Below are 10,286 nucleotides of genomic sequence, written 5' to 3' on the forward strand. Positions count from 1 at the left end.
CTGAGGGAAAAACTGGACACCGATGACCTAAAGATCGAGCGTGCGCATCGCGCACTGGGACCAAAACCACGGGCTGATTCTCCCCCGAAATCCATAGTTGTCAAGTTCTCCAGCAGCAAAACTAAAGAAGAAATCCTGAAACAGGTTTGGCGAAAAAAAAGGGTTTCTGTATCAGGAGAAAAAAGTGTTTATGGATCACGACTATGCACCGGAGACCTTCAAGAAGCGCCGGGAATACGCAGAGGTGAAGAAGGTGCTGAGGGAGAATAATATTTGGTTCCAAACTCCTTTTCCAGCCAGGATGAGGGTGTTTTACGAGGGAGAGACATGCCTATACAACTCGGCAGAGGAGGCTACGAAGGACATGGTGAAGAGAGGTCTGTCTGTGTCAATATATAAACCACCGGCGAGCTGGGCTGATAGAGTCAAGAACCTGATGTGGCGCAAAATCCGGTCCCCGGGTGGAGGAGAGCAGCAGCCAGAGGCTCCGCGGGATGGTTTTAAAAAGAAACTGGACACTTTCAGACGGACTGACCGATGAACTTGTTTTGTCTCGGCGCGGATTCTCCACGGTAAGGAGGCATAATAGTAGTGACTGTGGAACAAACAATTAAAAAAAAAAAAAAAAACTGCCATGGGAGGCGTTTGGGTTAGTTTAATGACATTAATAATATAATATGTAAGATCGGGGGAGATCTGACTAAGCTAAAAGCATGGACCACTTTGAAAACTTAAAGGAGGGCCCTCCAAAGCTGGAGACGCATGGAGGCTTTCCCTCCAAGCCGGCAAAACATCTCAGCTCTTTCAGGGTCACAAACAAGACCTCAAAACAGGAAGTTCAACTTGAGACGCTGGTGAAATGTACAAAGTTCTCGTTTTTTCTGGAACTGTTCTATTCATGTTTTTTTTGTATTCATGTTTTTACAAAGTTCGAGTGGAGGGGGGGTAGTAAGACTAAAGATGTTTTACAATGGAAAGTCAAAAAGTTCCACTTAGGTTGGCTTCTTACAATGTGAAGGGAGTACTTAACCCGGTAAAAAGAAGCAAAATTCTGGGTAAAATGAAAAAAGACATGGTAGATATAATATTTCTGCAAGAGACCCATTTAACTGATTTGGAGCATGCAAAACTTAAAAGGCAGGGCTTCAATCAGGTTTACTCAGCGTCATACAAAACAGGACACAGAAGGGGGGTGGCAACACTGATATCGAAAAGAGTAATCTTTGAAAAGGTAACAGAAATCATGGACAAGGAAGGAAGGTATAATATGGTTATAGGAAAATTAGAAGGGTCAGAAACCACTCTCTTAAATGTCTATGCACCTCCAGGTGCGACGTGGGGGCTCTATAAACAAATCTTTGATCTAATGATTACGAAAGCCCAGGGAATGGTGATTTGTGGTGGTGACTTTAATCTGAGACTGAACCCAAAGTGGGATGTGTCAAGATTAACTCAAACCCAGAATAACACTGTAGGCAAAAAGGTAAGAAAGATGATAAGAGAGATGGGTATTTGTGATGTATGGAGGGAGTTCAATTCCACAGCTAGAGATTATACCTTTTACTCCTCACCACATAAAACTTATTCAAGGATAGATTATTTTTTTATGTACAGTAAAGATATAGGTTTTGTAAGGTCATGTAAAATTGGGATAATGGACTTGTCGGACCACAGTGCGGTGTATCTAGATTTAAATTTTAAAAAACAGCAAAAATACTTTTTCCTGGAGACTTAATCTAAATGTACTTAAGGGAAAAATGAAGGAAGAACTCCAAGAGGAAATTAAGTTATACCTGTCAGAAAATGATAATGGGGAGGTTTCCCCCCTTATGGTATGGGATGCAGGTAAGGCTGTTTTGAGGGAAAATCATTGCGAAATTGGCACTACAAAAGAGGCTCAGACAGGAGAAATTGGATAAACTAGAAAAAGAGTTGGAAAACTTGGAAAAAAGACATAAAAAAGATATCCAATTGGACATTAGTCAGAAAATTGGGGAAATTAAAAATCAGATCAAAGAAATTTATGAGGCAGACATTCAGAAAAAACTAACCTTTTTGAAACAGAGGTATTATGAAGTAGGTAGTAAATCATCCAAAATTCTGGCATACAAATTAAGAAAACAACAAGCAGAGAGGGTAGTACATAAAATTAAAGACCCAATCACCAAACAAATGAAACATAAGTTTCAAGACATCCACAGTTGTTTTGAAAAATATTACAAAAACCTATATGCCCGGATGGCCTGTAAGGGGGACAAGTCACCTGAATCCCTGCTTGCATCACTTAATCTCCCAACAATTACAGAAGATCAGAATACAGTTTTACTGGCCAATGTGACTATAGGAGAACTCCAAAAGGAAATATCTAGACTCAAACCTAATAAGTCTCCGGGCTCTGATGGGTTTACAGCGGAATGGTATAAGACTTTTAGTGACTCTTTATCACCATTGTTGCTCAGAACTTTCAATTGGGTCCTTAAGAAAGGAGAAATTCCCCCATCTTGGAGGGAAGCGATTATAACTGTGATACCAAAAGAAGGGAAAGATGGGACAGATTGCTCTAATTACCGCCCAATTAGTTTGTTGAACCAGGATTATAAACTCTTCACATCAATTCTAGCAAAACGCTTAGAAATAATACTTCCAGATATTATACAGTTGGATCACACAGGTTTCATTAGGCAGAGGCAAACACAGGATAACGTTAGGAGGACATTACATGTAATTAACCATATAAACAAAGATAATTTAGAGGCTGTCCTGCTGGGGCTAGATGCAGAGAAGGCTTTCGACTCTGTTGATTGGTCTTTCTTATATAAGATACTAGAGAGATTCCAGTTCCACGATGATTTTGTCAGGACAATACAAGCTTTATACTGTAAGCCAACAGCTAAAATTCGGATAAACGGAGGATTATCAAACATTTTTGAATTAAAAAGGGGATGTCGACAAGGTTGTCCCGTGTCCCCGCTCTTATTCGCCATCTTTATAGAGCCCTTGAGTCAGTGGATAAGACAGAATGAAAAGATAAAGGGGATCATGGTGTCTCAAGAAGAACACAAAACTGCCCTGTTCGCAGATGATATTTTGATACAGTATACTTGGGGCATCCATCTGCTTCCCTTCCAGAATGGCTCATAACCCTGAGGGAATATGGCTTATTATCAGGTTATAAACTAAAAGCCCACAAATCTCAAATTTTGACATTTAATTATTCTCCTAGCCAATCCATCAAAGAGGAATTCAAAGTCAATTGGGAATCAAAGTCAGTTAAATACCTAGGTGTGAATATTCCTAAACATTTGAACACGATTATATCAGAGAACCATGACCCTCTAATTTCCAGAATTAAATCCGATCTGACCAGATGGAATCTAGTCCCCTTTTTAGGATTAGGTCAGAGGGCGGAAGCAATAAAAATGAACGTGTTACCCAGATTATTATATCTGTTCCAAAACACACCAGCAGAACTTCCAAAGGAGAAATTTCAAGAATTAGACAAATTAATATCACGATTCATCTGGGAAGAGGCCAAGAATTCGCTATAAGACTCTTCAACTAGCAAAAGACAAAGGAGGCCTCTCTCTCCCGAATATTAAAAATTATTACCAAGCGGTGCAGATAAAAACTTTAGTTAACATTTGCAACCCTTCTTATAAAGCAGAGTGGAAAGACATAGAATGTCAGATATCTAGTGATATTCCATCACAAGCAATCATAGGGGACAGTGGGTTGGTTGCCTGTCTAAAAGACATAAACCCATTATAAAAATGTCAATTAAGATTTGGCACAGGATAGTCAGGATAGTCAGGTCGAAAACAAGCCAAAGACCAGCACGGGGGGGGGGGGAGGGGGGCAGGTATGATGGGATTGGATGATATGACTCAGATTTCTTACCAAACAGGATGGATGCAAGATTTAAACAGTGGGCCGATAAAGGGTTAATAAAACACTGTGATCTCTACGAGGGGGCACGCTGCGACAATTCCAGGATCTTAAAAATCGATTCGATCTAACCAATCAGGATTTTTATAGATTTCTGCAACTTAGACATTACCTTGAGAAAATAATGAGAAAGGAAGAATTGCAACAAACTAATTTGGGTATAGTGAAGATATTTCTACTCGGCTACAGGTCAGACCCTGGACGTGGAAACATATCAAAGATATACAAGGTGTTACAAGAGGAAAAATAATCTCACAACAGTGGAAAAGTACATCTGCTCTGTCCTGGAGAGAATTTGGGTGGAAGACTATAGTTGGGTTTTTTAGAGTTCCAGCTCAAAGGATTTCTCTGGGAGCAAGTACATCCTGTTGGAGATCCTGTGGCGAGAATAAGGCAACACATCTTCATTTTTTATTAAAAAATAAAACATTGCTGTCACATTTTCCTCTTGAGTCTTGTTCAGTTCACTTTCAAACAACTTCAGACTGTAAAAGCAACATAAATGTATTAGAGGTGTGGAAATGTCTCCATTATAAGATGCATCACGATGCAGAGACAGAGCAGAATCCAGAGTCTGCAGCTCATGTTGATTGTTGATTGTTCGGCCTCAGCTGGACAATAAAGTTACGTTGTGACGTTGCTCCCATGTTTTGAACTGTGGGAGGACTTCTGACTAACGTTACTGATGTAGGAGGGATGTTGGAGGGAGGCAGAGATCATCTGAGAGGGATTAAAAAGAGTGTGTTTTAAACGGACATCTCGGGACACACGTCAGATTTTATGAACTTGCTGTGACGCAGGAACTGGACGAGACTTCTGCCTCACAACAATCACTAATCACGTCGGCCATTTTCAGCTGAAGCTAACGTCTGCAGCCGTAAATAATAACTGTTACAGCAGCCCAGCTGATCAGCCGAGATCTGAGGAGGTGCTGTCAACTCTGCTGTCCAACTCTGAGAGAGGTGTGTGCAGCAGAGTCAGTAGATGTTTCATCTTAAAGCTGCCATGTGAAAACTATATTATTGTAGACACACGTGAAAGACGCTGCAGATGGAGACATGTTTTGTTTGATTACTGAAAAGATGCAGCTTTTATTTTGTAGCCTGCTGTAGTCTGATTATTGGAAGGACTTTCAGAATAAAAGGGGGATTTAAATGACGAAAAGTAGCCGTGTGCAGTGATACAGATCATCGAGGATGACGAACACTGAGATGCATCGAGAATCGTCGACAGCTGAATCGTAATCGAATCGTGAGGCCGGTGAAGATTCACACCTCTAAAATGTTTGTTACATGAAGAATGCAAAAGTAAAATACAGTTTGTTTTCTAAAGTGCACATAGCACTCCTTCATCCTCCACCATTGATAGTGGCCTCATGTGTGTTAGCAGCATACTGAGGATAGCATCAGTCAGAGCAGCTGCTGGCTGTGGTGTCATGGGGCATCCTTCCTCACAACGTAGTCGCCATGTTGACTTGTTTCTTTGTGAAGTGAGAGACACAATATTATATAATATCAGTATGCAGAGTAGCACAATTCACATGAAGCTCAGTGAACTCAGTAACTGCCTTGTTGTTTGAGGTAATATGTGCTGATGTAAAGGGCAAATACAGATCAGGCCTGTACAATAAAACACAACAACAACAGAGCAGCACTTCCTCACAACATGTGAAAAGTATCAACATATTAGAGAAACACATGTTCAACATGTAATAGATTACAAAGGGTTTGTTGAGCCAGTAGATGAAGAAACATGAACAGTCCTACTAGGGGAGAACCCAAAGAGCTGTGATCCAGCAGCAGTCTATGTTCTGCTGCCACAAACTGAGGGACAGTGAGTGACAGTCAGCTGAGAGTTGTTCATGTTATATGTGACGACACTTATTATTTAGTGTTGTGCTGTTATTGTCAGCTTTGGTTATAGTTCTGTCTCTGTTGTGTTTTGATCTACTGTACTAGTCTTTACACCAGAATGTTCTTCTTCTTTATCTTCTCAATGTTGGTGCGCTTGCTTTGGCCACATGTTTGTGTTACATGCTGCCAATAAAGACAGTTTTGAATTTAGGAAATGAAATAAAACAATAACTGGACATTGTGAATGCAGCCTGAGCCGTGCACTGAGAATAAAAAGGACATGTAATATATATTTGAACAGAACAGATATGCTCAAGTTTCTATTGTGCAGAAATAAAGACTTGACTTCAGACGATCTCTTACTATGACATGAAATATTGTAAAAACTCCTCTCGTACGTTTCCTGATGATTTATTACGTATAAACTGTATTTGTTTCTTTGCACAGTGAAACAAAGCAGCAGAAACACAGCGAGAACAAAAAGCAGACTGTGCAGGTGAGATTCAGAAAAGCCCTGGAAGCTTCAAACAGGAATCTGACCTCAAAAGTTCTGACATCCAAATCCAAAAGTCCTGTAATATACAAACATAAGCACAAGCTGACATTGGATCAGACAGCAAGCGTCAGGTAGCCCACAGGAAACAGCAGCAACATCCAATAACATAAAGATGAAGTCATAAATCCAAACAGAGGTTTGTGTGTGTCCTCACATGTTGTCGTCCTCTTTCACACACACCAACATCCTGTGGCTCACTCTCAGTGTGTGAGGAGAGTGGCAGAGGTGAAGAGGTTCAGGGAAACAGGGAGAAGCAGCCTGATGGACATGTTGTGTTTCTGTGTATGAGTCATGTCATGTCCATGTTTGCATGCTGAAAGAGGATGTGCTGCTCTGACCCCCCTCCTCCTTTCAGGGTGGAGCCTGCTGGAGTCCGATGGTTGACACCAGGTCTGAGGAAGTGTGAGTGTGTTTTTACTTTGATTCAGCTTCACACTGTGACATCACTCAGTCACATCTGTGATGTCATCACCACACTGATGATACATTAATAACTGCAGCTGTGTTGTGTCTTTTTCTCTCCATCAGATTCCTGTGAGCTCACAGTCGACACAAACACAGTCAACAGATACATCAAACTGTCTGACAACAACAGGAAGATGAGATATGTGTTAGAGTATCAGTCATATCCTGATCATCCAGAGAGGTTTGAGTCTCCTCAGCTGCTGTGTAGAACTGGTCTGACTGGTCGCTGTTACTGGGAGGTCGAGTGGAGAGGAGTTGTTTCTATATCAGTGAGTTACAGAAGAATCAGCAGGAGAGGAGGCAGTGAAGACTGTTGGTTTGGAGATAATGATCAGTCCTGGAGTCTGTGGTGCTTTAATGGTCGTTACTGTGTCTGTCACAATGACAGAAGAACACACATCTCCTCCTCCTCCTCTTCCTCCTCCTCCTCCTCCTCCTCCTCCTCCTCCTCCTCCTCCTCCTCCTCCTCCTCCTCCTCCTCCTCCTCCTCTGGTAGAGCAGCAGTGTATGTGGACTGTCCTGCTGGCACTCTGTCCTTCTACAGAGTCTCCTCTGACTCACTGATCCACCTCCACACCTTCAGCACCACATTCACTGAACCTCTTTATCCTGGATTTGGGTTCTTCGGGTCCAGTTCTGGTTCCTCAGTGTGTCTGTGTGGTGTTTAGTCTGCAGAGTCTCCTCCTGTCACAGAAACATTGTCAGTGCTGAACAGTTGAGTCTGTACAGGATCACAGTCACATCAATCTTTCAGCTTCTTGTAATAAATTCATCAGTGAACTTTGTACAAAATGATTCAAACTGATTGTAAAGATTGATGGTTTCCTCGTCATCAATGATTCTGTTCTGCACATTAAAACTGAGACATCACTTCACTTTGTTCTGCACTTGTTGTATTTGACAGTCGTCAGCTACACTATGTATAAAGTAGAGGCGTTGTTAGCTAGGTGTAGAGTAGCATTTCTGTTAGCTAGGTGTAGATCAGAGGCACTGTTAGCTAGGTGTTGAGTAGCATTTCTGTTAGCTAGGTGTAGAGTAGCATTTCTGTTAGCTAGGTGTAGAGCAGAGACACTGTTAGCTAGGTGTTTAGTAGAGACACTGTTAGCTAGGTGTAGAGCAGAGGCACTGTTAGCTAGGTGTAGAGTAGCATTTCTGTTAGCTAGGTGTAGAGCAGATGCACTGTTAGCTAGGTGCAGAGTAGAGGCACTGTTAGCTAGGTGTTTAGTAGAGACACTGTTAGCTAGGTGTAGAACAGAGGCACTGTTAGCTAGGTGTTTAGTAGAGACACTGTTAGCTAGGTGTAGATCAGAGGCACTGTTAGCTAGGTGCAGAGTAGAGGCACTGTTAGCTAGGTGTTTAGTAGAGACACTGTTAGCTAGGTGTAGAACAGAGGCACTGTTAGCTAGGTGTTTAGTAGAGACACTGTTAGCTAGGTGTAGATCAGAGGCACTGTTAGCTAGGTGTTTAGTAGAGACACTGTTAGCTAGGTGTAGATCAGAGGCACAGTTAGCTAGGTGTAGAGTAGCATTTCTGTTAGCTAGGTGTAGAGCAGATGCACTGTTAGCTAGGTGCAGAGTAGAGGCAATGTTAGCTAGGTGTAGAACAGAGGCACTGTTAGCTAGGTGCAGAGCAGAGGCAATGTTAGCTAGGTGTAGAGCAGACGCTCTGTTAGCTAGGTGTAGAGTAGCATTTCTGTTAGCTAGGTGTAGAGTAGAGGCACAGTTAGCTAGGTGTAGAGTAGCATTTATGTTAGCTAGGTGTAGAGCAGATGCACTGTTAGCTAGGTGCAGAGTAGAGGCACTATTAGCTAGGTGTTTAGTAGAGACACTGTTAGCTAGGTGTAGAACAGAGGCACTGTTAGCTAGGTGCAGAGCAGAGGCACTGTTAGCTAGGTGTAGAGCAGAGGCACTGTTAGCTAGGTGTAGAGCAGACGCTCTGTTAGCTAGGTGTAGAGTAGCATTTCTGTTAGCTAGGTGTAGAGCAGATGCACTGTTAGCTAGATGCAGAGCAGATGCACTGTTAGCTATGTGCAGAGTAAAGGCACTGTTAGCTAGGTGCAGAGCAGAGGCACTGTTAGCTAGGTGTTTAGTAGAGACACTGTTAGCTAGGTGTAGAGCAGAGGCACTGTTAGCTAGGTGTAGAGTAGCATTTCTGTTAGCTAGGTGTAGAGCAGATGCACTGTTAGCTAGGTGTTTAGTAGAGACACTGTTAGCTAGGTGTAGAGCAGAGGCACTGTTAGCTAGGTGTAGAGTAGCATTTCTGTTAGCTAGGTGTAGAGCAGATGCACTGTTAGCTAGGTGCAGAGTAGAGGCACTGTTAGCTAGGTGTTTAGTAGAGACACTGTTAGCTAGGTGTAGAACAGAGGCACTGTTAGCTAGGTGTTTAGTAGAGACACTGTTAGCTAGGTGTAGGTCAGAGGCACTGTTAGCTAGGTGCAGAGCAGAGGTACTGTTAGCTAGGTGCAGAGTAGAGGCACTGTTAGCTAGGTGTTTAGTAGAGACACTGTTAGCTAGGTGTAGAACAGAGGCACTGTTAGCTAGGTGTTTAGTAGAGACACTGTTAGCTAGGTGTAGATCAGAGGCACTGTTAGCTAGGTGTTTAGTAGAGACACTGTTAGCTAGGTGTAGAGCAGATGCACTGTTAGCTAGGTGCAGAATAGACGCACTGTTAGCTAGGTGTTGAGTAGAGGCACTGTTAGCTAGGTGTAGATCAGAGGCACTGTTAGCTAGGTGTAGAGCAGAGGCACTGTTAGCTAGGTGTAGAGCAGAGGCACTGTTAGCTAGGTGTAGAGCAGACGCTCTGTTAGCTAGGTGTAGAGTAGCATTTCTGTTAGCTAGGTGTAGAGCAGATGCACTGTTAGCTAGATGCAGAGCAGATGCACTGTTAGCTAGGTGCAGAGTAAAGGCACTGTTAGCTAGGTGCAGAGCAGAGGCACTGTTAGCTAGGTGCAGAGCAGATGCACTGTTAGCTAGGTGTTTAGTAGAGACACTGTTAGCTAGGTGTAGAGCAGAGGCACTGTTAGCTAGGTGTAGAGTAGCATTTCTGTTAGCTAGGTGTAGAGCAGATGCACTGTTAGCTAGGTGTTTAGTAGAGACACTGTTAGCTAGGTGTAGAGCAGAGGCACTGTTAGCTAGGTGTAGAGTAGCATTTCTGTTAGCTAGGTGTAGAGCAGATGCACTGTTAGCTAGGTGTTTAGTAGAGACACTGTTAGCTAGGTGTAGAGCAGAGGCACTGTTAGCTAGGTGTAGAGTAGCATTTCTGTTAGCTACGTGTAGAGCAGATGCACTGTTAGCTAGGTGCAGAGTAGAGGCACTGTTAGCTACGTGTTTAGTAGAGACACTGTTAGCTAGGTGTAGATCAGAGGCACTGTTAGCTAGGTGCAGAGCAGAGGTACTGTTAGCTAGGTGCAGAGTAGAGGCGCTGTTAGCTAGGTGTTTAGTAGAGACACTGTTAGCTAGGTGTTTAGT

General features: G+C 42.7%; 1 protein-coding gene across 1 annotated transcript; it reads left to right on the forward strand.

Moving 5' to 3' along the window:
* Positions 1-6,887: 6,887 nt before the first annotated feature.
* LOC141020481 (neoverrucotoxin subunit alpha-like) lies at positions 6,888-7,694 on the forward strand (the record flags this gene model as incomplete). Its single annotated transcript, XM_073495569.1, has 1 exon — positions 6,888-7,694. A coding segment is annotated over one exon (600 nt), but the record flags the coding sequence as incomplete, so codon positions are not given.
* Positions 7,695-10,286: the final 2,592 nt, after the last annotated feature.

The sequence above is a fragment of the Pagrus major genome, chromosome 24 (genome assembly GCF_040436345.1).
Source record: "Pagrus major chromosome 24, Pma_NU_1.0".
In the NCBI taxonomy this organism is placed as follows: domain Eukaryota; kingdom Metazoa; phylum Chordata; class Actinopteri; order Spariformes; family Sparidae; genus Pagrus; species Pagrus major.